The 27,342-nt window shown below is 38.6% G+C and overlaps 1 protein-coding gene across 5 annotated transcripts in view; it reads right to left on the bottom strand.

The window, feature by feature from the left end:
* ATP10D (ATPase phospholipid transporting 10D (putative)) overlaps positions 1-27,342 on the bottom strand; it is a 51,509-nt gene that overhangs the window by 7,537 nt on the left and 16,630 nt on the right. The window contains exons 8-24 of one of the 5 annotated variants that reach the window (XM_040063910.2): positions 26,826-26,957; positions 25,874-26,001; positions 25,478-25,730; positions 21,863-22,095; positions 21,012-21,200; positions 18,460-19,075; positions 18,192-18,298; positions 17,193-17,319; positions 15,816-16,000; positions 14,370-14,679; positions 13,723-13,799; positions 13,070-13,195; positions 12,475-12,675; positions 9,823-9,903; positions 9,473-9,577; positions 7,974-8,161; positions 5,701-5,952 (exon numbers count right to left, since the gene is read on the bottom strand). In XM_040063910.2, coding sequence (XP_039919844.1) covers positions 5,701-5,952; positions 7,974-8,161; positions 9,473-9,577; positions 9,823-9,903; positions 12,475-12,675; positions 13,070-13,195; positions 13,723-13,799; positions 14,370-14,679; positions 15,816-16,000; positions 17,193-17,319; positions 18,192-18,298; positions 18,460-19,075; positions 21,012-21,200; positions 21,863-22,095; positions 25,478-25,730; positions 25,874-26,001; positions 26,826-26,957 — 3,310 coding nt within the window. Of the gene's footprint in view, positions 1-4,248; positions 5,953-7,973; positions 8,162-9,472; positions 9,578-9,822; positions 9,904-12,474; positions 12,676-13,069; positions 13,196-13,722; positions 13,800-14,369; positions 14,680-15,815; positions 16,001-17,192; positions 17,320-18,191; positions 18,299-18,459; positions 19,076-21,011; positions 21,201-21,862; positions 22,096-25,477; positions 25,731-25,873; positions 26,002-26,825; positions 26,958-27,342 lie in introns of those variants that run through there. The other 4 variants (XM_040063912.2, XM_040063908.2, XM_040063909.2 and 1 more) reach the window with 4 other exon arrangements.

The raw sequence follows: 27,342 nt of genomic DNA, 5'->3' as shown, positions 1-27,342 counted from the left end.
TATGCTATGGATTCTGAAACTAAGTGATTACTGAGTCACTGTTTCATGCTCAGAAAGAAAACTCTTCGAGGCTTTGCTAGGTTTGATTTTTTTTTTTTTTTTTTTTTTTTTTTTTTGTTTTTTTTTTTTACTTTTAATATCTTAAGGATATAACACTTAAATACTCTTCTTCCCCCAGCTTTAAATGAGAGAAAGCAGCTGTGACCATATTTATCTAGTGCAAGCAGATTACAGCTGAGGCAGGTTGTTGATGCCCTTCCCTCAAGGATATGGAGGCTGGAGTTCTTAGTCCTCATTTCAGCTTTCCTCTGAGGCTGGGCTCTCTGTGGCTGTAGGGCAGAAAAGCTCTGAGTCCTGGAGCTGGTTATCAAGAGTTCCCCAAGGAGAAGGTGGCTCAGTGGTTGTTAGAGCCAGCCAGCTGGTGTCAGACAGGTTCTGGCCAGGTCTGTTTTCCAAAGAGGTGCTGTTGCAGAATCAACAACCCAGCCTGGCTTCTCTCCACCAGATACAGTTGTTAGCAGCTCTGAATGTTGTAAAGCACCGAAGTACATAAAATCATTCATGTAGATATTAGCATGACCAATTAATAACATGTAACTACACATTTTAATTAACTAGATTTAGCCTACCACCAGTTTCCAAACATCCTCCCCAGGAAACGAGGAAGAGTCCTGCCTAAACATAAGGTCCAGCCCCATCCTATATGGGATCAGTCTGAAGGAATTCCAGGCAGAACCATACTCCAAATGGCTTTAGGAGGGAGCACTTGGGTCTTATGCTTTCTCATGACTATGTCGGACACAACATTCCATGTATAGAGGAAATTTGTAATTTTATAATTGTATTTTTATACTGTTTTTTTAATGTGTGCACATGGAATTGGCAAACATGCTCCTCCTTCCACTGTATCAAGCCATTTCCTGTGTGCTGACATAATGGCTATGGTCACAATTATGCTGTTTGTCTCAGGTGCAGTTTCATTGTAAGGTAACATTTGTCAGTTTTGCTTCTACCACAGCTGTATCTCCAAATGGAAGCAATGCCACTCAGTTAAACCAACGTGTTTCTTTCTAGTTGTACTAATAAAAATTTACAATAATTTTCCAAATAACTTCTCTGTTGAAATTGTGTTTTCATCTTTTGAGAGACTAAACAATAATATGGAGGTATTAAGTTCTAACTTTAGTAATAATGCCTAAAAATAGCCTTCAAAGTGCATTTTTGAATCCTTAGCTGACTTTTGTTAGCAGCCTTGTTAACACTGCAATACTTGTGGAGATTCTGGCACTACTACCACTGTACAACTTTTAGTTTCTTCTGTGTGTATACTTCTAATACAGAATATGGCCATGAATACTGCTGCCAACAACTACTCTGGAGTTTGAAATCTGAAAAACTAAAGCTGCAATCAAATCTGAAATCTGAACACATTCTGTTCTATAATTTTGCTCTGGAATTCAATTAATTTTAAATAAAAAATCTGTTTTTAACTCGTATACAAAATTTCAACAACATGTACACGTGACTGAAATCAAAATAATAAGCAGACAAAAGCTTAAGACAGTTAAAATTTACCTTTCCACTGCAATAAGGAAGCCAGGACTACAACGGCAAGAGTAACACAACCAGAATAAACCAGGAACAAATAATTCAAAACTCACACTGAAATTCAGCTATGGAAATGTTAAGACAGCCACATTCGGAAGTTTCAGATTAGCCTTGGTCTAGAGCCAGGGCTGGTGGGAGCAGTGGGTTCTCTGCGTTAGCTGGTCCTTAGCCAGTCCTCAGCCTTGTGCTGTGGCCAGTGGGGCTGTGGTAAAAACAGCTCAGGCTAAACATCAGCTCAAACTGTGCCCCACGTACAGACCAAAGCTCACTGTGCTGCCAAAATACTCAGAAAAGGCTGTGGCTGACTGCCACCTGCAAATGTTTAGCACAGGTGTAGTTGCTGTGAAATGAAAAATTTTAAAACATGTACTTTCTTCTGTAAATCAAATATTGCACAATAAAATCAGAATTAAGACTGTTCTAGATGTAGCTACAAAGTTTGGGGCAGTTGGAGGTGGTTGTTTTGGTTTGTTTTAAAATTAAAGAAGTGTAAAGTGGTTCTTTTCATGACACTTGCAAGGCACCTGAGAGATGTTCTTAAAAAGCTTATTTTCAGAATGGAAAAATCAGATCATGCTGTGCCTAAATGCAGGAGTGCGGAAGCAAGCAGGTGATTGTGATGTTTTCAGCGCTAAAAATAATAAAGGGAACATTGAACTGTTGAGAAGCACTGGGAGTGCAATTTGTAACTCTAGTTACAGCCCATTAACATTTTGAAGCTTTTATTAAAGACTCACTACCCTCATCCCCCTCTCAGTAGAAGACAGCAAGTAATCACAGCAAATGCCCTCAGGTATTTCTGCTGTTTATCCACCACCAAAATAAAACAACAAATCCAACCCCAAAACCACCACACCAAAAAAAACTATCCATCAAACAAAAAAACCCCACCCAACCTCCAAAGCAAATTTTACCCAACAGAAAATTCAGATTATCACCCAGACTGCTTGTTGAAATCCTCTAATAAAATGTAGCCTGTAGAGGACAATTTTAAGCAATATGGAGTACCAAAATGCAATAAACACACACACACACACAAAAGTGTTATTTTGCACCACTTCAACTGGTACAAAAGCACTTATAATCTCAGCAGAGAGGAACAGTGTCCTGAAAGCCTCACTGCACTAAATTGTGAGTAATGGAGTGACAACGCTTATGAAGAGTCACATAATAGCAATTTTAATTGTCCCAGAGGCATCATGCAGCTGGTCTCGGGTCTGACAGATGACTCCCACTCATCTTTCTTCATGTAGTTGTTTTGAAGCCATGGCTTAGTCAGAAGGTTTTGGAAGATCTTACTCTGAATACGTACAGCTTATCTATGAAAAACTGCAAATCCCTGACACTAAATGAGCATCTACCTGTCAATTCTGCTGGTAGATTCTGCTGCTGCAGCAGAGGAAACAAGAGGGCAGGTCACAGGCTGGTGTAGTCCCCAAACTCTTTTTCACAGTGACAGGCGGACAGAGCTGAGGCCTGCACTCCCCCTCAGGTCACTGGAAGTGCCGGAACTCCCCCATGAAATTCAACATTCAGTCATAGAGACTTGCAAAACATGGACCAATCTCCTGTCAGTGGCCACAAGTGCAGAGAGGCCGTGGATTTTAAATGCAGAAGAAACATTCAGGTCAGATAATGAAAACAAAACAAAATTTGAATTTGAGGGCAGGAAAGCACTGCCTGCACTTTCTCTGGAGCTCTTTACAGCAAGATAACACCCACTAGGAAGAACAAGGGTGGAGCTGAGCCTGCCTTGGGGCTGTGGAGGAGAGTAGATGATTTCACTTCATCCCATAACTCTTCCTGTATGATTCTGCCCCGGTACCAGCTTGTCTCCCCACACAACCTGCTGACTGTTTTGCAACCTTGCGGCTCCCATTTCTTGTCAAGAAAAGTGACATGTTTCACTTGGAAAATCTGGAGTATGCTCATGGCAAGGTACCCCCCCCCAGCAAGAAGGATGTTACAGACAAACATCTGAAAAAGTAACTCAAACCAACATGATCTCTTGGAATTTGAATGTCTGCCATCACTTCAAAAGTCTCCACTAACTTTATGTTAGAACTTACCAAAACCATTTTGTCATTTGTTGAACTGAATTAAAAAAAAAAATATATATATATATTAAAAAAAAAAAAAATATATATATATATATATATATATATCTCAGAAATGGCTGTCATCACTTTCTCCTTCCACTACTTTTCTTCTACAGGCTAAACAAAAAGTGTATTTTCTCTTTTTCTCCTCACTAACACTTGGGATAGAGTCAGCCCTAATTATATTCTACTTTTTGAACACAGAGCTGTTTTAAACATTTGGTAACATGTGGTGACCAGCATTTGAATGAACTCAGCATGCCCTCAGTATCTTCCCTGTGTAGCAGCAACTGTCCAGACCTCACAGCATTTGTTTAAATTCTTTCAGATATGTGAAAAGATGTGGAATACGTAACGTTGATCATTGATGTGGAAAGCTCATGGTTCAATTAAAAAGCAGAGGCCTTGCCTGAAACATGGTGCCTAAAAATAAACACAGAAATCTTGGCAATTTGAAAGCAAAAACTTTTAGAAAGTAACAGAACCAAAAAAAAAAAAAAAAAAAAGGGCTCAGCACTAGTAAATCATTAGCAGCTACAGTTTGAGGAAACTCTTTATTTCAACAGGTGCTAGTGAACACAAACAGATTTCCTATGTTCCTCTCTAAATTGCCCATGTAACTTTTTGGGAAGGGAAGTAAAAGGAGGCTATATTATAGAGAGTCTGGAATCTAGAATTTTCCACATGCACCTCAACCACTTTTTGTGCAGTATGTGAGCAGTGGGAAACTGGCAGAAGGTAGGACTCATCTGTCTTGGAGACAAATGAATAATAGCTCTCAAATGTGAGACATGCAATGCACTATGCCTTCTTTTGAGCAAACTTTAGAGACACTTAAGCTGATTATTACAAAAGCCTGGAGGAATGTAAAAGCACCTGAGAGTGAAGAGGAGTGATGTTATCAGCTAGAAGCTTCTATTTTCCAGGGAAGACCTGAAGAAAGACTGGAGCTCCTCACTGCTGCTGGCAGACAATTTTGCAGTAAAGGCATGAGGTAGTTTAGAGAAAAGCCAGCCAACATCTGAATTGGGTGAGGTGGGAAACAAGTCCATTTGGTGGCAGATAACATGAAATGGCACATGGAGTCAAAATGGAGTTCAGCAGGAGAATGAACTGTCATGGAAAAAAAATGGCTGCACTTAGGATTTACTCTATGTGAAGAGGAAGACATGTTACATGTGTCTCATTTGGGCTTCTCTCTTACGGTTAAAACGGTGTTTGTCCATCAGTGAAACGGCCCATCCAATAGCCTGGTGAATGAACTGGAGCACAACGATAATATAAATTACTGTCTACACACACTACAACATGGAATAAAGTCTTGGAACAAGCCAACCGGTAACACCACATCCCAGCCCTGTTGCTTTCTTCATATTTCAGCAAGTGGTGAATCCCAGGGCATGCTAGGGTTCTAGGGCAGCAGGGTAAGGGAGCAGGCTGACTTAGCTGAACTGGATTCTGCAAATTCACATTCATGCAATGTCCTATCCATAACACCACAAAGTGTTATGCAGTGTTGCATTCAAGAAATAAGCAGTATGCAAAGTCTACTGTGTGAAGAAATATAAAAAATAATCCAGATATTTAGGCCTTGAACATCTCAATAAATTATGGGAAAATCTTATAAACAAAAAAAGCTTTTAAGGAAATGTGTTCATCTTCCTTCATCTACCTTGGCTGAAGGAAACAAAATCACAGCATGGCATAAATCAGCAGTTATTACTCCTGTGTTTAACCAGCTAAAATTCCAACTTTGTAAAATACAGTAAAACATCTTCACACAAAGAAGAACTCAGAACTGGTTTGTGTGCTGGAAATGAAGTACTGCTGCCCTTTTCAGAAGCACACACATAGACTTAGGCACATGAACTACTACCACCAAATGTAACTGTATTAGTTTTCTTTGATAAATTCAGTCTTTTCAGAGTTCAAGCCACTTGTACTCCCAGACTCAACCTGAATGTCTGGTAAGAGGGAGGTGTTTTTTACTAACCCATCTCTTAAACAGGTCTGAAAAGATGTTTTAGATGCTGGCAAAACACTGTCAGTTCTTTCTTCCTTTGATACAGCACCTGCAGCTGAAGGCACAGAAGTAGGTTGGAGCTTCACTCTATCATTCACATTGCACTCATCTTTCCATCTCCGAATTGCTTTCCTCTGCTCCTCGGGGGACAGTCTGACAAGGTACTTGGCTCTCAACACCGGAGATGGGAACAACGTTCCTTGGAGAACTCTTGTCAAATATCTACAAAATAAACACAATTACAAATAAGCTATTTAAAAGAAAACCCAAAACTGTTTTCAGTGAGACTAAAGGAAACCAAACACCACTCAACTAACCCTGAAGCCTAGTTCCTGGACTGGAACGAGATGATCTTTAAGGTGTCTTCCAACCCAGGCCATTCAATGATTCTGTGATATTAGAACTGACTTAACTGGCAACTTAGGTTGGATTTAATCACAGATTTTTGCAGTAAATTTTCAGTCAACAGGGCATCCAATGTTTGTCCCTCCATAAGAGAACTTCTCCTTTAAACCTCCAGTGAAAGCCCCAGTCTCGCTCCTTCATGCTAGAAGCTGCAGAGGACGCCCTGGCTTCACAATGGCCTGAGTGGGGACTTTTCAGCACAATACAAAGGATCATATTAGAAATAAACATGAAAAGAACATACACGTGACAGCAGCAGTCCCATAATTGGCACTTCTGCTTCAAATCACTGGAGCAGAAAAGCTGAAATTAGCCACAACAGCTATAAATCTTCTGAGGTATTGACACAGGGAGAGTACATGTGACTTAAGGAATACCTAAATAGTTTGCCCTTCATTCACCATGAAAACAACTATTGTCTTCACAATTGAACAGCCACATATCGGAAGCAGTCACCAAGCTGAAACCTTTATCCTACCGTGGCTCTCTACAGCCCTCCCAAAAAGTCCCAGAACAGCCTTTAGCTATTAATTTGTCATGTAGGGGAGATTTACTGTGTGTGAACGAAAAGGCTCTACTGTCACCACCTGAACCAAGCTGAGAGCAGGGATGGTTTCTTGCACCTCACGGTTTGTCATTCTGCTGAAGTGTGAAACAAAGCCATCAGTGAGATCACATCAGTCATGACCTCCAACGAGTGCAGTAAAACTCTTGATGACATGCTTAAGACACAGATCAGACATGTTCAAACAGAACTTTATACTTGGTGGCCATTGCAGGCATTTACAGGCATGGCTCTGCCAGCTTCCCTGCCGGCAGGACTGGTAACTTATGCAGCCTGTACTACAGCACGTGATCCAGAAAGTGTGCTCAGATTGTGTCTAATGATGTAAAATCACATAAGGTGAACAGGAAACAGCACCTAACCTCCTCAACTCTTCTCAGTATCTGTGCAATTCAAGTCTCATTCTTTCTGAAACAATATAAGAGGGAAAGAAAGAGACATAACACAGAACAATGAATAATCAGCACTGGAGGCACTTCACTAGTACTAGCTACAGACCTGACTTCAGGCTCAGCCAGTGAAATGAAGATAGCCATGGCTACTAAAAAAGCTAAACAGAGGGTTTGATGAGGTCTCTTTCACTGGTTTCCACCAATGGTTTGTTTTGCTCTGTTGGCTCGCTCAGGTGTCTCCCTGCTCAGCATGCTGGAGTCTTCCACCTCCACCCAATACTACTGCCCTTCTAGGGTGAATGAATTACTGAACTTGAACTTCAGTGAGACCAAAAAAGTAATTGTCTCATTGAAGTTCAGGTTCAGTGACTGAACTTAAACTTGCCCTTGTGAATCTAGTCATGATGTTTCCACCCCAAAAAGAAGCCTGTACATACATTCTTCATTCGCAATACTCTTGTACATATTCACGACATAAATTTCAAACAGAAAATCATTTCACAAACTAACACAGACTAAGTACAGTATTTCTTTGTCTATATATAGTACATGTCCAACTTCGGTCACTAATTTAACTGATTTGTATATAAATTATGAACCCTGTTGATTACAAAAATAACTATTTCTTTACCCTCCAAAGACAATATTTAATATATAAACCACCAAAGAAATTTTTTTATTACTGAAATTTACTTGTAGAACTAAATGGCACTAAAAAGTGGTCCTTGCAACGCTTGGTCTAGTAGAGTCATGAAATTTCCATTTTTATTGGGGGATGCTAGGGGGAAAAGACCTCTAGTCAGGTATTCGTAACATCACTGACTCACAGAAAACTACTTTTGGTAACAGCAGCAATCTACAATTATAAAGGAGAAACTCACCTGGGTAACAGAGCAATGCAAGTAGTCAGGAGGCAAACTAAGTAAAATACTGGGTCTGCCATGTGCTTTTCCATGATCCAGTAAAAATCTGATCGTGGGTTGTGGGTTTTGCAGGTTGCTCCAAAAGCCAGAGTGAACACAAAGTAAAACAGGATGCTTCCCACTATAACTACCGTATGTATCCATGTCTGCAATTCAGAAAAGGAAAACAGTAAGATTTAAGCTGTAAAACAGAAAGGCTGTTTTACATCTCTGTTTGCACGAACATGCGCACTTTTCCTCCAAGGGCAACTGTTTAATGTAACAGAAGATACATGTGTTCAGATAATATTCCAAATTTCATGCAAAACAGCCCAGAAAGAATGGAGCCTTCTTTCTTCTGTATATATATGTTCCAGACATTTAATTTTTAAAATTCTCATTAATTCGTAACTTTTCATTCTTTAGTGAAAGACATTTGCCTCAGATTACCACCTCATCCACTGGCAGCACAGAAAGCTTTCTCAGGCAAATGGAGGTGAAATCTTCACATGACACCACCCTTATGTACCTTGCTTGAGATGTTTATTACCTTTCTACACTGGAGTTTTCTGTAATTTTACACCCAAATGGCCGTAACAGCTACTAAGAAAACAAAATTGTCACTGGTCTGAGAGCTTGTCAACATTAAAAAATGCCAAACAAAACCCATTTAAGTTCTCTAATCAGAGTGTGAATACACTCATGCTATATATATATATATATTCTCAATAGACATTTTAATTATGGCTGTCATACTCCCAAAAGAACAATGAAAAGACTGAATCACAACTTGACATTTCATCCTCTATAAAACAATCCAAAAAATACTTTTAAAAAGTCAAACAAAACCCAAAACCCATTAGTAAGTGTCCTTCTACTGTATTATTGTATTTTCATTAAAATTAAGCCAAAACCCCAAGTATTACCCTTGTAAGTGCTCTATATTTATTCAAGCTAAGGAAGATGCCTTAGCTTGTGCAGACTTGAAAACTGAAATAATCTTTCTTAGCATATTGGTTTTCCAGTTCTGGCATCAAAATACACCTCTGAGCTGTTTATCCTGGCCACAGAAGAACATCAATTCCAAGCACTCAAAATCAGCAGTTTACACTGTTGTCTTTGAGATGCAAACTTTGTGAACTAAGGAAGTTCCAGCAGATCACTGGTGGATTTTACCATTTGCAAAACTCAAAGAACATCCCACAAAGCACCCTACCTTAAAAGGAAGCAGGATCATTTCACTATTTACAAATAATTCTGAGACCAAGTTTTGTTAATCTTAGGCATATTTCTATTGCTTCCAATGACAGGTGCATTAGGAGAGCTCACATGGTCACATAAATATACATGGTCTAGGGTTTGACCCTTTTATATTTATTGTTTTCTATATGAAGACCTTTCTTTCCTTTAATTTTACTGAAAGCTGTAAACACATACTCTGTAAGGAATATATACTCTTTGGGAAATAAAGTACTCACCACAGACTTGCATTCAATGAGAAGGTGAAACAGCATTATGAAGAGAGCTGCTGTGTTTATGGGGTTTCCAAAAGAAAAAATGTCTATGTCTGAGCCACAGTAAGTCTGTAAAGGAAGACAGTGGTCAGCATCAAGTATTTTTTGTGTATAGTCCTAATACAAAGTGCCATGAATAATTTCAATACCATACATATTCACACACACAGAGTTCAGTTCTGTTTCAATAATGATCTTCTTAGCATACATTCATATACAAGGAAGTAAAAATCAAATACTTCATTCTATTCTCTAATTTGCTTAGGTTTTAAGTAAGTCAAAATGTATAAATGTATTTTGTAGCTGGCACTTACAAAGTAAGGCACGAAAAAGCAAACTAGACTTTGGTAAAAAGCATCCAGCAAGGTTATCCAGAAAGTTGAAGGCAAGTAAGCCTGTAAGAGTAAGAAAAAAAAAAATTGAAACAAACTGAAGAAATTGCTGCATCCTTAACTAGCACTAATTTGGATCTGGAGAAAGATTATCTGTAAAAGTAATTCCAGTTAGTTTCCAAGTGAAAAAGGCATCTTTTGAGTTAGAGTTTTAAGAACAAAGATCTCCCTCCACACATATATGCTAACTGCTAGTATTTCAATCGGCAGGCAGCTCTGAGAACTCTGATCTTGCAGCTGTTCCTATCAGAATCGATGTACCAGAGCCTCAGCAGAGTCCTAAGGAGGGGAGGGGGCTGATGAACAGTAAAGTACCCTGCAGCTTACTATCACTGAATACCGAGTCCCATCTTCTTCTATCTCCATCCCTTTTTTTTATGTGTGCTGTTTGACTCCTCTGTGAGCTAATTTTAGATGTGAGAAATCAACTCACTTTTCTGCTGGAATAACACGTTGCTCTTTTAGTGAGTTAAATCAGCTCCTGGGAGAACCTGATGAGATAACTGAGCTGGCATGAGGAAGATAGTTTAACTATATGGATGAAGAGGGAACAGGAAGAAAAGGGAGAAAGGAGTAAAACTTCCTCCCTCAGTAGCAGCAAACTGCTACGACAGATCAACCACCTAGGAAAGCATAGCTGCCTATGCTCTAGTTCAGCTGTAGCCCATTCTTTCAGGCACTGAAGTGAGACACACAGGTGAGAAGTCCAATCACCCAAGATGTCCTCTCCAATTAGTGGAGAGATGGGTTTTTCCAAAGAGCCATTCAGCCCTTTCAAGAACTGAACTACTGTCTGGAGGTGATGTGGGAAACTTCTTTGCCTTTCAGAAAAGTGCTTTAAAATGAATCTCATTTATTGTTCCATTACTTTTTATATTTTATCCAAAGCTGTACACTTGTGATTTCACAATGCAATATTGTGATATTGCATCTTTTAAAGCAGTTCTCCTTCTTCTATACTGTATTTAATTCCAAGCAATTATTTCTGTGTGCTTCCATGCAAGAAAGGAAATGGTAACAACTCCAGCCACAGAGCAAGGAATGATGGGATGAACAAAAGACAACACTAACAGAAGATAAGGGAATTAAAAGGGAAAGAAAAAAATATATTATGTAATGCAGTAATTCTCATTATGTTGCTTCAAAACCTTCATCTCAACTCAGATCACTGTATTGTACATCTCCTGAAGATCAAAACAAATCATTAGGCCTTGCAACATTTACTTAATCAAAATTCTCTGACTGACAAAGCACAGACCTGCTCAAGCCAATCTACAGAGGTTTGGATTGGTACCAAAAGAGTACTTTGTTTTTCAAAAATACTGTAAACCAAGCAACATAAAATATTTAAAGGTATATAAAAACAAATGTAGAAGTCCACAAACAAGCAAAACTTTTTCCATTCACTGTATAACCCTTCCCTTCTAGACCGGACCTAAACTTCTGCCAGGTTATAATAAATGAGACAACATTAGTACACAACGTTGTAGCTCTTCTTTTTTTTAGAACTATTTGTTAGAATAGAGTAGAATAAATCAGAATAAAATATTTCATTTGGAAGGGATTATCTGGTCCAACTGCCTGACCACTTCAGGTCTGACCAAAAGCTCAAGCATGCTATTAAGGGCATTGTCCAAAATGCCTCCTTAACACTGACAGACTTGGGGCATTGACCACATCTCTAAGAATTCTGCTCCAGTGTCATGACCATTCTCTTGGTAAAGAAATGCCTTCTAATGATACTGTAGGGTCTGATCATAAAGAAGATGTTGAGTTTTAGGTAACTCATATAGTCTATGTTTCCTCCCTCTGGACTATTAGTACCTATTTTGTTTCAGGCTCAGCATGTCGCTGCCTTCAATTGTTACAATAAAGATATTATTTTAATTATTAAATTTTTAGAAATATAATGTTAAAATTATTCTAGAATTCATGCTAAGCAAAGCAGAAATCAGGAAAATCCCCACTGTTTTACATAATTTTGATTTAGAACCTACACCCCCACTCCCTTCAGGTTTCTGTGCTAAATGATTTGACAGAATTTACTAATAGACCAGGTATGATGTATGGTGTTTTCAGGTGGGATGGCAAATTTCAGAACATACCTGTAAGGTGAAAAGTACTCTGACAGACAGAAGTTCTTTGAGAATTATTTGAAATTAATCTGCTCTGGTTCTTTGGCAGTTGAGACCCTTATATGACAAAGACAAACTATAGAATTCCCTTATCTTGGTCAAACAAATCCCACCTTGAGGAAGCATATTGACAGCAGACACAATGAATGAAATAAATGTGCTGGTAACAATGTTTATCTAGTACACTGCTATACCTGAAGTTCTTAATTTCTTTTATCATCCAAATGGCTTGTAAGATTGGGTCTATAGCTGAAAAGAACTTTAAAAATCTTTTGAAAAACAGGTTTTTATTTGTTATTACTATATTGCACAGCCTAGATACTTCCTAATAGAGAAAGTGATTTAAAACAATGTTTGTCTGAGATGAAACACAAAAGAAAGAAATGGCACAGATGCTGACCATTTGAATTTGCTTCAGGCCAAGAACTCTGTAACCTACCACAGATTTCTGGCTCATTGTGTAAAGCTGTGGGAGTTCCATGAGTATCTCTGCAGATACATCTTTGTCCAAGACACCATAAATAATGGGTGGCACCGATGTAAAAAGGAGATTGAAAAGAATCAAGATCCAGTAGTCAGTCATTGATGTGCCTGAGAACCCGCAGAAAAACTGGTACCAAAACAGGAGGTTCACGTAGGTCTGAAAAGTCAAAGATGACATGATGAAATTTTAGCCATTGACAAACGCTTTAAAAACAAGAGGAAAACTGGCAGGTCTGAAGTCTAGTTAAAGTAATCTCTGGAAACATTTCAAAATCAGACAAGACTTGCTGAAACAGTCATGCTGCCACCATATTAGTAATGCCCATCACCCACTGTTTAATCAAATCAAACAATGGCTTTGAGTGGGAAATTCAGTCCAAGAAATAAGAGCCTCTGGTCTCTGCAGGCAAATGGGAAACTGAATTGTTTGACACACGCTTTTTGAGACTATTCACAACAGGAAGAGTAAAAAGAAAATAAAGCCTCACTAAACCTTTCAGTGCTCATAAATACATAAACTGGGATTTCCCCAGGATGGGAGAGCTACATACCACATTTTTGTAGAAGTAGTAAAGCACCATATTGGTAAGTCTGGAATAACACCAGTGACCATGGACAAGCAGCAGCTTTCTGAGGTGTCTAAACTGAGAGATTGCAAAATCACTTGCCATCACAGCCTGCAACACACATGAAGAAAAGGATATGCTACAACCAAACTGTTGAAGATAAGCTTCAGGTACAGCCAACCAAGTAACTTACCCACTGTTGGAAATCCCTATTTTATAATTTTTTATACATAGTGCTTGCCAGGTTATCCTCACTCAGATATCCCCTTCCATACAAGACTTTACAACTAACACAGAGCTCAGTTCAACATAGCACAGGCAGGAATATGGCTGTCATCATTACTACAACACAAGAGCACAGAAATCGCTGACACTGACACAGGTTGCTCCTTTCCCTGTACAACATGAGTAATATGGAGCTCAATGACAGGCAGCAAACTGTTGTTTGGAGCTTGACCTGCAGCATTCAGCTTCTGATTGCTCCTGGTGGAATGCTGAGGCCTGGATGTGAGGCTTAGGCTGCAAAGCCTTGCCCATGTGAGGGAATGGACTGTGGAGCTATTGGGTCTCCAGAGTGCACTCTGAACTGATTTAAAATGGAACCTGACATCATTTGCAGCTGTCTTTGGATACACTACCTGCATGCCTTCCTGCCCAGATATTCCCACACCGGTGTCAGCCACCTGGATCATACTGACATCATTCGCACCATCACCTACAGAGAAAAAAAGGAAAAATCTAAACTAGCTTTGCTGGCTATCACATTGCTATGGAGGTGGCAGGAAAAGACAAATATCAAACACCAGAGAGCTCAGAAAAATACATTTTTATGGCCAACACTGAAAAATCCTAAGGAAAACAGCATTAGTAAGTGGAAGGCCCAACTGAAATAAACTATGTTTTCCAAACAGATAATAGCTGTTCCTTTTGTCAGAATTTAGCTGACATGCTGTACCAGAAAATATGGGTGCTTTGAATCACAGCCAGTCATCTCCGCTCTGCCTCCTTATTTTGGGGGCCTGTGATGGAAAGAAAAATGCTCTCGCAGCTTTGCATGTTACATAATGCGATATGACTGATGCTGTTCTTACTGCTTTATACTGAGGTAAATTTATGGACTAAATTTTCTACTTCAGAAAGACACAAGTCATCTTATGTCAGAGACAACTACAATTCAAAGGTTTATCTTACTCCTAACATAAATTTTGTGACAGGTATTAACATATAAGAGAAGAAACTGGCTTCTACTTCTTTTCAGAGAAAGGAGGATCACCATAAGACTCACCTACAGCTAATGTCATTGCCTTTAGCTTACTTCGCACCAGTTTGACCAGGACACTCTTCTGCAGTGGTGTAGCTTGGCAACAGACTACAGCCCGACATTTTCCTGTGAGTTCCAAGAAAATATTCTGTAGGCTGTCATGAAGAACATGTTCTAAAGTCCTTCCATCAATAACCAGGCCTGCATTGAACCCTTGAGCTTGCGTGGAGGGACATGCAGAGACATTTTCAAGTTTCTCACTGTTTTTTTTTTTGACAGAAGCATTCTTCTGGATGGTTTCTAAAATTTTACTCATTACCAGGGCACAGGCATCCTAAAGACAAGAGAAAGGCATCTTATGAAATACTGTTTCTACTCTGCGTCCTTTTTCAATTCATAAAATATGTATGGGGAAAAGGTCAAATGCTGTCCTTGTACATTATATATCTTGAAAGGCTCAGACACACCCCTTTAAAATCACAAAGGATGCAGACTTTTGTTAATAAAAGTGTCTGTGATAAACTTTGCTTCAGCAGATTTGCTTAGGCATTGCATTAGGAGAAGAGAGAAAAACCTAAGCAAGCCAGAAAACCTTCACAGATTAGCAGGAAAAGCAACCATTAAGGATTCTGAAATATAAATACAACTTTGATAGAAAACTTTTTTCTTCTCTGTGTTTCTTTTGTCTGGCATGCAAAACCAAAAGTGCACTTCATAAATACACTACAGGTGAGCTGCTATGAATTACTGAAGAACTGGCATTGTGGAATGTTTTATCAGAATCAATAAAAGATGCTCAAAAAGTTTGTGGTATCAATATATGTAAAGCAGATGCGACACAGGAGAAAATACATCTTAAATCTTCTCATTGTTTTACCTTGAAATGCAACAGTATCAAATAATGGGTTTTTTTATTTCTAAGCCCAGTTAGAGAGAGGAAGAGCATTTCTGCAAAAGGGGCTTAGTTCTCACTGTCAAGTAAGACACTACTCTCCCAGCCGAGTAAAAGGAAAAGTGTTGGCACAAATCAGACTCCAAGCTTTCATCAAACACAGCTGGACTCAAACTCCTTTCTTTTTTTACTTTATCTTCCCTACAGTTACTTATTGCCACACTATCTTTTATGGCATATACAAACTGTAAGATACATATAAGCAGAGAAAAAAAAAGAAAAAAAATTAAATGGTTTAGAACAATCCTCAAAATCTGAGGTCATGTCAATTCTTTAGCTTACCACAGAGAGAAATAAAGAAGTCTATTCAATTAAAATAATTAATCATAATGTAGGGACTGTATATAAAAAATAGATGTTACATAAATAGAAAGGATTTCATTTTATCCCCTAGGAAGAACAATACAGAAAAGCAAATGTTCTTTGGTTTCCCAAACAGCATTTGTTTTTCTGTACTGTCCTATGGAATAGCCTTATATAATTTTTCAGCAGAGAAGAAAATCTGCTCTTCTACTCACCCTACTCTGTGATTTAAGAGTAAAGATTCTGTCCTCTGGTTCCAGCAGTTTACAAGCATAGGCAATGTTGACAGCTGTCTCTCTCTTGTCACCTGTCAACATCCATATTTTTATTCCAGCTTTCCGTAATGCCTGTATTGTGTCTGGAACACCCTCCTGCAGGCGATCTTCAATGCCAGTGGCACCTTAATTTAGACAAGAAAGATTAGTGCAGCTGTATTTCCAAAACCAAAATGCTCCAAGAGTGACAGGACTAGCTGGTTCTCTGTCTGCACCCATATCCCAAAACAGACATGCTACCACGATGTGCTTGGAAATTCCTGAAAACAAGCACCTTGGCAGTATGAAGTCATTTAACCTCCTTATTTTCACTTCCATTTAATGTTAGGGCCAGCCCATATTGCTTATTGTCACACCAGAGACATGAGCCTGCAAGACAGCAGGTCTCCAAAGCATGACTTCTCTCTGTTGGCTTTAGTGGCAAAGTGCACCTGTATATCCTTAAAAAAGAATCAGTTTGCAGCATTGCTCTGGCTTCTCTCTAGAAACCGAAGCCAGTTACCCCAGAATTCCTTTAGTATCAAGGTTTATGGCATTTGTGCTAAGCAGATATGACACAAAATGAGGGAAGGAGCACCCTTTACACAATAGCATCTGTCTCTCTTCAGCTTCTAGCATGAATTGCCTTTACCACCATAGTCAGATCTTTGCACTTAGTTTTCCAAATGTTATTTGTTGGGCAGCTCTCTAAAATTATTAGCCCAGACTGCCTGTAGTTTACCTTTCACACAACTACAGCAAACATTTTTTATTTCATTTCTGCACAGCTGAATGACCTTCAGAGCAATACCTCCTGCAGAAGCATGCCTGACTTCTTCTCTCCATGTTATTACAGGAGAACACAGCACCAGTACACCTGCTGTGCCACGAATGCAACACTGATAGAAAATATGTCCAGAAGTGAGGTATCTTATATTTGCACAAGCAGGCCTGTGACTTGTTACTATCATTTCATGTGCCTGTTACAATGACATTTAAAAACTCTAGTGAAGACAGAAAAATACCCAATAATAACAATAAAAAACAAACAAACAAAAAAACCCACCCAAAACCCAAAAAAACCAAAACCCCCAAACAAACAAAAAAACCCCAGTAGATTTTTACAAACAACAGGAGAGCACCATCTGTCTTCAGTGTGCCTTACAAATGATACCAGCTTACCAGTGAGATGTATGAAAATTCAGGAGTGACGATAAGTTCTAAGTCTGTAGAAAGCTATGTGTTACACAGATTGAGATGAGCACAGCTCTCTGCAAGTAAATTCCAATTATGAACATCATGGGCATTATCCTGGGAGTTACAGTATTTTCTACCTACCAAGCAAAGTTAGTTTGGTCTCAAGCCTCATGGCAGATTCAAGCAGCAGGTCCTCCCTATTGTCAATGCTGGTTTCTGCTAAAAAACGATGATTTAACCACTCTGCATATTCTGCATCACTCATCACCTACATAGGGAGGGAAAACATATGGCATGTATCTATGCTGGGTTTTTAACAGTGCATCAAAAGTGTTCTTGTGATTACTCTGCTGTCCACATCCTGAACCTACAAGTGCAGCCCCTGGCAGCGCACTGCTTACATGCTCCAGGATGTCCATGGATTTAATACAATGTTCAGTGTTAGTAGACTTTGTCAGGCTACTCGGTGGCACCCTGCAGGTTCCTGGGGCTGCCTGACAGATTTCCGTTTAGATGGAAGGCAGGCAGGGCAGTGGGCACAGTGCACTCTCACTACTGCTGCTCACCTGCAGCGCTGACACTGCCACAGAACCACTGCACAGCTGGGCACAGCTAAATGGCTGTACAGTACACAGCCTGCGCTTTCATTCTGCATAAAGCTTCGTAAAGAGGCTTCTCACCCGTTTCAATCCCTATGGAGTTTTACTTCTGAGCAGCTTTGAATTTAAAATGGAATCTCAAAACATCACTTCAGTTGTGCATCCACAGCTGGTACCACCGCAAACGGTTTGTGAAACCCAATAAAACAGGTGTGACTTAATCTGTTTTCTGTGTCTGAAATTCCACCCAGGGTAAGATTCACACAAGGAGACCTGCTAATGACTCCTAAAGAAAAATCTGGCTATCTGACAATCCCTATTTTAAAATTAGGATGCTATGATGTTTGGCATCCTAAACTGACAGCAACTGCAATCTAAGAGATATCAGGAATTACAAATTCCTGCTTACAGAACATCAGAATAAACAAAATGTGGCCACAGAAGAATCTGTTTAGGAGACACGATGTTTGCTCCACTGGTGATACCACTGAGGCTGGTCACAGACTGCAAACCTTTTCAAAATATATATTAAAAGAAATACCTTCTTAGCAATACATAGAGTGCGCAGTCCTCTTCTGGCATAGCCATCCAAATGTTGCTGAGTTCTGTCTTTTATCTTCTCTTCAATTTCAGAACTATTACTATGTACTATCACATAAAAAGATGAGAAAGTAAATTAACAGGCATGTTTAGGCTAAATTTAGCAGAAAAAATTGAAGGTCTAAATACATTCTTGAAGTAGCAAAATGTTATAACTTATCATTAAAGAATGATAAGGGCAAGCAAAGCATTACAAGTTCTATAGGTACCTTCAGGTGCAGGTCTCAACAAATCCATCATGACTGAGTCTGCACCTTTTGTGTACACCACCACTTTGTTGGAGACTGGATGCCGAACCACCACTGACATCCTTTTCCGCACTGAATCAAAAGGCAGGATATGCAAAAGCTGAAATGTTAAAGACCCCAGACCTGCAAAGTCCACAGTTACTTGATCTGGAGTCCTAGATTGTAAAACACATTTATAAGCCCTAGCAGCATGAACCAAGGCAGCTTCGTCTGGACTCTCAGCTTCATAACATAGTTTTGGTATGGGAGACAATTCAATAGATGACATAGCCTGGTTGGGTTCACCACCAGCAGCTACATTCACTAGATGCAATTCTCCAGGCACTTGAGAATTTTCTGGGCTGTCAGTCTTGTGAGGTTCAAAAACCCTTTGAGCAGCTCCATCCAAAGTAGGTGAAGCCAGTTTCATTCTAAAAATAGACAGTTTTCTCACAAAATTGTTGGGGCTTTCAGATGATGACTCCTTTACACTTGGAAGTGGGGAAGAACTTAGTCTCCAGACTGAAAACCTCTGGAACATTTGCCTGATTTCCTCAAGTGATTTAATAGGCATCTTACTCAGCGAAGAGACTCTCATCTGGAATAGAATAAAGTATTTATGTTAAATTCTTCCCATTATATTAAGAAAGGACACCTTACAAAGTAGGTATGTTTCATAACGAAAGTAGTATTTTAAAATTTACCATGGGTATGACTGCTTGTATTAAAGGTGGCCAGCTCAAGTAAACATGACACCATATGAGTACAGTAAACAGCCTCTATAAGCTGTGAAAGTACTTCAAGTCTGAAAATTGGATGTGTTTCAAGTTTAATTCATGACTCCATGCAATACTTCTTTTCAGAACTTTCAGTAACGAACAGAGTCAGTATGACATTGTAACTTTTAGAAGTTGTGGCAAATTGAACTAAACACTTTAATCCTTGTTCTGAATTAGCAAAATACTTGTGAAGAATAAACCAACCCTCTCACACTAACTAGCTACAAGAATGCTAAATATACAGTATCTTATCAACAGTTTTTAGTATTTTAAATTAACAGACAGTTCCCCTGTGATCAATGTTATAAAATAATTGGCTTCTTGTTACTCAGAACAGCTAGCGAGGTAACAGCTTACAAAAACAAGGCATACAAGCCTGACATTCCTTTCTTACTGCTGGTGAGGACGTAAGAATGAGTTACCATGAAGCATGTTCTCTTTTGTCACTGAAAAGAAAAAAGGAGGGACAAACTGCAGCTCAGTTCCTCCACAGTTCCAGCAAGTGGTAATGCATCTCCATTCAACATCACAGAAACACAGACTAGGAACATCCTTTCACTGCCTCTTCGAAGACTATGGCTACACTGAAATCTCCTTGCCTAGAGTTCTCTCCTGTAATTCCTGAATCATGAATTCGGAAACCTCCTTCCATATTGCTCCTCCCAATCTACCTACTAGTGACTACTGGAGATCTTCTGGCCTGCTGGCAAGTTATTCAGACATATTACTCTCAAAAAACCAAGACTCTCACCTGTGTATTTTTTTCCACTCCATTTAAGGAACAGGTAACTATTGACTATGAACTCATCTGCCTCATCCACACATGGATCTCTAGGTTGCCTACTACACTTTCTAGGAATGCTTGGAAGCACACTAAAATACTGGGCTTATTTATACATAGAGGGGGTACTTCATACCTCACAGGATATGTTTTGTGAATGTCTCCAGCTATGGTTATAGGTTTACTACCTAGACAGACAACAAAATCTAGTTCTGCACATGTTGCTATTTTTTTTTTTCCAAAAACAAAGTCAACGAATGTATATCACCAGGTAATGAGGGAAGGCAATCAAAGCTGACTTTGTAATTATCCTGCAACACAGTCAAAGCTGGCAAAAAATGGGGTTATGAAAAAACCAAAAGATTTAAAAAAAATAGTACTGCTTTTTAAAAAAAGTTAGGTTGTGTGCACTGAAAACAACAAGAGGTCACTCCAAACTACTAAACCAGGGCAGCCTAGCAAATGCACTGTTAATTCATGGAGAGACAAGTTTATGCCATACTGCAAAGAAATTTTTCTTCAAACTAATATACATATGAAATTTCATCTTCCATACTTTTGCTGAATCTCTATTTGAAAAGTCAGGGAGCAGGTAAGAGCACTCTTAGTTTCAATGTTCTGTGAATCTCCAGTGATTATTCTTATTTTTCAGCCAACAATAACCTATTTGTGAAGGTAACCTGAGTGTTAATGTATTCTTACGGGGAAGTTATACCCATATCTAAAAAAACCAAAAAAAACCTGAAAAAAACCAAAAAGACTGAAGCCAACTCATCAGCATTATTTTATTCATTGACTCATTGCACTCCATGGTTTTACAGTAAATCCCTTCTATTTAACAGGACAAACCAGCAGAGGTGAAAAGAATAATTTTTAAAATGTCAGTTAATTGTACTTTTCTTTTTGTAACTGAACCAAAAGGAGATCACCTACTTATAACTATGTCCAAATAGTCAAAAGCAAACCCGCCTTACCTTCTGACGTGGCTGATTCGGGTCTGAAACTACAACAGTATTACAGATTGCCAGAGCAAGAAAGAAGTCAGTGATATACATTGTCTCCAAAGATAACTCGCCGCTAGCTTCTTCTGATTGTTGATAAGATCGAAAAGAAATTTGACTGAACTTCTCCAGCAGCTGTGTGTCTGGTACAACATCTGTTTCCTATTATGAAAGGAACAAAATTGTCCATCAGGTTATAAACTTAAGTCTCTGGAGGTTAAATCACTTAGAGGTGATCAAAGTGTAGAAGCTCCTAGAACTTCCCTCCTGTGCTGAGTTGGTTTTAGCAGGAAACACAGGAAGACTGGCATCTTCACTGCCTTTTGGTAGTCCACTGAAAACAGAAAACTTCCTGCCCAAAGAGGTAAACCTTAAAGGCTTAGTTCATAGCCTTACACACTTCAACAGAGATTAAGTATGATGAATGGTATTTAGACACCTTCAGGTACAGAAGAAGAGTTTTTTCCTCTCATAACCTCAAATAAGTATTGGCCATATAGATATTTCCTATTAAAAAAAAAAAAGAGAAAATGCTAGAAATCTCTTAAAATAAAAGAACAAACTGCTATTAAGTTGGCAATTTCATTTGAAGTGATCATGGATACAGAGCAGCACGTGTCGAAGTATACACTTTCATGAACCAACATGTGTCTGCAATGTCAGTTGTAAACAGCATGCAGCCAAGCCATTGTGAGACCTCTGATTTTGGTGAAGAGATAAAGGATTTCTTAAATGACAACCAATCTGATCAAATGGGAGTAAAAAGAAATACCCTCATGAGTTAATTTAGAAATTTAGCATCAAATCCAGCAGCTTCTACTTACAATGGGACTGCTGAAAGCCATGTCTCCTGAGTGGGGAGTATCACCTGCTTCATCTTGTCCTTTGAATGCAGAGTAACTACCAGACAACTGATTCAAAGACTTCCCATTTAAAGGTTCACACACAGCTTGGCAAAACCCCTGATATTTTGATCTAGGGGTTGAAGAGTCACACTGACAATCAGCTGAATTCTCATCCTCTGAATCCATCTCTTGATAGGATTCCAACCTCTTTGCTGAAGAAAGGGAAACAAAATTATTGCTCCACGAGCAAAAAGAAACGTGTCCAAAATACCACCGAAAGTAAGGAATTAGTTATACAGTTAAGAATAATCCACCATTTATGAAAAATTAAACCTGTAACAAGCCACCACACTGTCTTCCTGTTTGACCAGCATTCTACTGGATTGAATCCAGAAAAGGGAACAAGAATGATCAGTTCTACATAACATGAGTCACACGGATACAGTAAAATAAGCTGGAGTTACACAACCTCCAGAAGGGCACATTGATAGGAGTCAAATGCATGTTCAAGTGAAGGAAAATGGCACAGAGATAGGAAATAGCCTATTTTCTGTGAACACTGTGGCTATCAGAAGGCACAATGGCTCCATATTGTGGCAAGATGGACTCAGGCTACTTATCAACAAAACCTTGTCAGAGCCGATGGGACACATTAGAATGGAATGCCTGAAGAAATCAATGAATAGGACTTTACTGGAGGTCCTAAAGAAATAAAACAAAGAACTTCATAAAGAATAGTAACAACAATTCTGCTTTAGGCTAGAAAAATGGGACCAGACTTCCTGATGAGTTTTCTACCCATTATGTTATGAAGAATCAGGATTGTATGTCAGGGGTTTGATAAATACAGCTGCTAGTAGGAACTTATTCAAACTGTGTTTATTGTTTCAGTATTGGACATCCACTCTCAAAAAGACATACATTTTCTGTGTTTTTAATTGAAAAGCAAATTTCAACAAACAAACTTTGTCTGGACATGTGTAACAGCTTTGTGTCAGAGATGTAAATGCAATTCTGCTCCTCTCCACAAATCAATGGTGTAAAGAATCTCTGTAGCAAATGGAAACACTCCTATGCTATCATGTGCTTGATTAAGAACATATCCAAATGTTTGCACTGGAGTTCTGAGAATGTTTGACCACATGCCAGAAGTTGAAATCGCTGGAAAGCACTGAAACTACGTACACTATTCAGCTTTCAATTTTTACCTCTCACTGTGAAAACAGCATTCCATGAGCATACACTGGCACTTCAGTGCCTAAAATCGACAGACAGCATGGAAAAACTGTTCTGAGAGCTGTGCGTTGCCTATTTATTTCATTAAACAATAGCATCCTAGAAAAAAACCAACATTAGCATACATTGCAGACATGCCCAGCAACACCACTAATTCCCTATTCCTTTATTTCAGGTGGTACCAATTGTATGGGAAAGAAGTGAAAAGTGGGATATCATTCTGTTTTATACAAACAGAAAACATTTTTTTGTCTTTTGCTCTAAATGAGACTGAAATGGGTTTATTATGTCATTTGTGAGTCCTGTATTTTCTAATGTTTTCTCTTTCTGCAACACAAATGAGAGAATCCTGTCCCTTGTGCTATTCTAATGAGTCCAAGGAAACAGAGAGACCAGAGCTTACACCTTCCTTGGCAGGCCATCTTACTGATATCAACATGTAATCAGTAACATAGCTCTTTTAAAAAACAGGTAAATGGGAACATAACAGACTGTGGCTCTCCACAACTACCAAATACAAAATCCCACAAGGTATTCATACCTTTTACCAGAGAGCAACACCAATGACTTAGTATGTGTTTGTAGAGGCAAGTTTGGACAACACTGCCCATTCTGCTCTGCTTCCAGGCTACTGAGAAGCTGCATGCTCTGTCTGAAGTGAAATGTAGTAACATCTCTTACAACAGCACACTGCTCTACTGCCATGGTCCAAGAAGCACATGTTACTTTAGACAGAACACCTCCTGGGGGCATCTCTATGGAGGATTATACTGAATCACAGATGTCCCTTTACCCTGGGAAATACAGATATAAACACATATAAGGCAGCTCAGATTAGGCAGCTTCTACTCAAAAGACTGTACTGTGCTGCACTGCAACTCTTACCACATGTAACAGGAGCCGTGCAAAAGAGCAGCTTCATGCATCCAAACAAATATAAATGAGGGCTAAAAAACAGGACCTCTAATGCTTTTCAAACTGATTTTCAGGGCTCATATAACTTCTCATTTGTTAGAAAGAAACACATTTTTGCCCTCCAGGGAAAAGACAGGACACAGGAGGCAGTAATCACACTATTATTATTCGGGAAGATAACTTTATGTGAACTACTAGCAGAAGCATGTGGAGGCATACTTTCCCTGGCACACTGAGACCTGAATCGGCCACAGCTGCATCACTCACACAACGCTTCGTTTTCCTTTCCGAAAGTTTTCCTTGCTTTAGGAAATGCTCTGAAAATATAATGTGCTTTTCATTGAAGTTGTTCATCAAGTGCAAAACTTATAAACATTTTTTCTCATTTTGCTGTTGTCATCCTTTCCAGTACCATAATGCAAAGCCAAAGAAGCATCTGGGAAACCTCATCATAACACTTCCAAAACATATGCAGAAATTGCTGTGAAATTTGTCTGTAAAATCTGGTCCTGTGACACAACAAAAGAAGGACTGAACTGATTCATTGTTGTGGCCAGCAGGGTGTGCCTTTTGCTTGTATTTGTGAGCAGTTCTATCTGGCAGCAAACCCATCAAAACCACGAAGACGGTTTACTACACAGCTGTGCCTCACATGTCCATGCACTATAAGCGCCTCACCTTTGATCTCATATGGAATATTTGCATTGTCCACCAGCAAAAGAGCAAATGTCTGCAGGCACTAGTACACATGGTAATGTAATAAATACTTGGTGTTTAAAATAATTAATAAAATGGCTAATTAAATCATTCATGTCACTGCCCAATTTTCTCTTGTCTCTGGAGCTGTATCTTCTTCCAACTCCTGGAAGATTTCAAGTTGGCTCTCATGAAATACATATTGAAAGATCTTACATTTTTAGACAGTATGACAGCAACTATTCATCAACACTGCTTCTTGACTTTTTTGGCTAATAATAAGCAGCTGTATAAGATCTAAGTAAGAATAAAACAGTAATTTTCAATTAAGGTACTTACATTTGCAGCATTAACACCCACATGGACACACATCTGATTGACTTGTACCTTAAAATTACTGTTAAACAATGTATTAATACTGTTAAGCATGTATTCAATTTGGGTTACTATATCCTCAAGATCCTATGTCAAAATTGAGTCTTAACATATGCTACATAAAGGTTGTACACTGTTAGGATGGTCAACAGGATGTTTAAATATTAAAATGCTAGGTAAGCATTGGAGAAAAAAAAAAAAAAAGAGGAAAGACTAAATGGTTAATTTTCCAGTGCTCTGGATTCTGAATATTCCATGGAGAGACACAAAACAGAGTAGGCATGCCTTCTTCCATAACAAGTAAAGAATATTTAGTTCATGGTATCAAATATGTTGGAAAAATGATCCAGGTGAACAAATTTAGTGTCTTACCATTTTCCTCATGGCAATACTCCTGTCCTGCAATGCTGCATCTCCGAAAAACCATCTTATTTTCAGTGAGGGTTCCAGTCTTGTCAGAGAAAATATACTGAATCTGGCCAAGGTCTTCAGCAATATTTAGTGCTCGACACTGAATAGTTGAGTCTGTTTTCTCATGGTAAAAATCAATGTCATTCTGTATTAAATAAATTTGTCCCAATTTGACAATTTCAATGGAAACATAGAGTGAAATAGGGATCAAGACCTACCAAAACAAAACATAGGGATTAAATAAAACTAAAGTCTTTGGCCAGTTACAAACACAAAGTAGCTCCACTGAACCGAAGAGTTATTTCAAGGGTACAAATGAGACCAGAGTATGGCCCATGTTGAAAGCAGACCAGTTACCTGTAATAAAATTATCATTGTCCAGAACATATAGAAGCCTGCTAATGCTGGAGGACTCGATTTCCCATCTGGCCTGGGGATGTTGAAAAAAGGTATTTCTGAATACCTACTTAACCAAATTCCATGACCTTGAAAACAAGAACAAGATAAAGTCAATTTTATGCAAAGTGTGTATTTGGGTTATTATGCTAGCTATTATACTCTGCAGTTCTTACTAAGCTTTGAAACTACAATTTTATCTCTTGGGGTTTTTTTCCCAACAGGAGTCCCAAGTACCAACACATACATGAATAAGCACTCTACATGCATTCTATCAACAGCATCTATACCGCATGTCTCAGAAATAAAGAAATATTAAATACGCTTCACAAACAGTTTTTTCCCTCCCAAAAAAATGCCCGGCAATTAGTTTTGTTATCCTTGCTTGTCCAGGTTTCAGTCTACCAGTGAACACATCATCATGTCATCATTTTTAAGTGTAATCTGAAGAAGTTTTATTAAACATATTTTTAACATACTTCAAACACCTTTATGATCTGTCATAAAAGTTAGTCTGTTTAGATTTACTCAAGGTAATCATTTAATCAAACCCTAAAGTATTAAGTCAGTACAACTCTGGTCACACTAGGTCTCTCACCTCAATTGTGTACATGCATCTCATGTTACCTGAAAAATCCTAAGAGAAAGTAGGAGTTTTGCAGAACAGTTAGTGAGAGAAAAAAATCAAATGGAGAAACAGGCTCCAGACTCAAAAACTCACATCAGTAACAAACTTTTTAACCACACTCCAGATCAAATATGATAACATGAACTTAAACCTCAAAGCACTCGTATCTTTCAGGGAATTACATTCGGATGAAGACTGACAAAAATCAATCAGCCCCAAAATAAAACACTAACCATTGTAGGTTGAGATAGGAAAACAGCAGGAACCTGAGTGATTCTCACTTACCTATTGCACCAGTTAAACACATCAAAAGTAGAAGCAGTACACACCAAAGAATATCAGCGTTCACTTTTCTTTCCAATTTACTGCGCTTGTAATGAGGGCCACTGTTATTTAGCATTGCTTTGGTTTCATGACCTGCAACCAAAAGTGATGTTGAAATTCTCTAGTAACAGTATCACAACTGCAAGTCCTTTATATTTCTAAAGCTTTGGGAAACAGAATATTTCTATTAACTGATATTTGAATTGTCATTATAAATATAAGCAAATTAGATTCTCCTACAATACATAAATTCTGTCCTAAAGAACACTGAACAAGTTAAATCAAAATCTGTCATGTATACATTAATTTTTATTAGTTACATTAACTGTCACAAATATTCTTTCCTATAGAAACAACGTAATTCTTGATCCTTTCATATTATTTCTGACATTTTCTACAAAATCCTACACCTGTGTTACAATTATCTGGCTGGATACATCATATTGATTAGTATAAAAACCTCTGTCCTTTCTACAAA

The sequence above is a fragment of the Hirundo rustica genome, chromosome 5, assembly GCF_015227805.2.
Source record: "Hirundo rustica isolate bHirRus1 chromosome 5, bHirRus1.pri.v3, whole genome shotgun sequence".
NCBI lineage: Eukaryota > Metazoa > Chordata > Aves > Passeriformes > Hirundinidae > Hirundo > Hirundo rustica.
The sequence above is the reverse complement of the archived record's forward strand: the minus strand, read 5'-3'. Positions and strand labels throughout refer to the sequence as shown.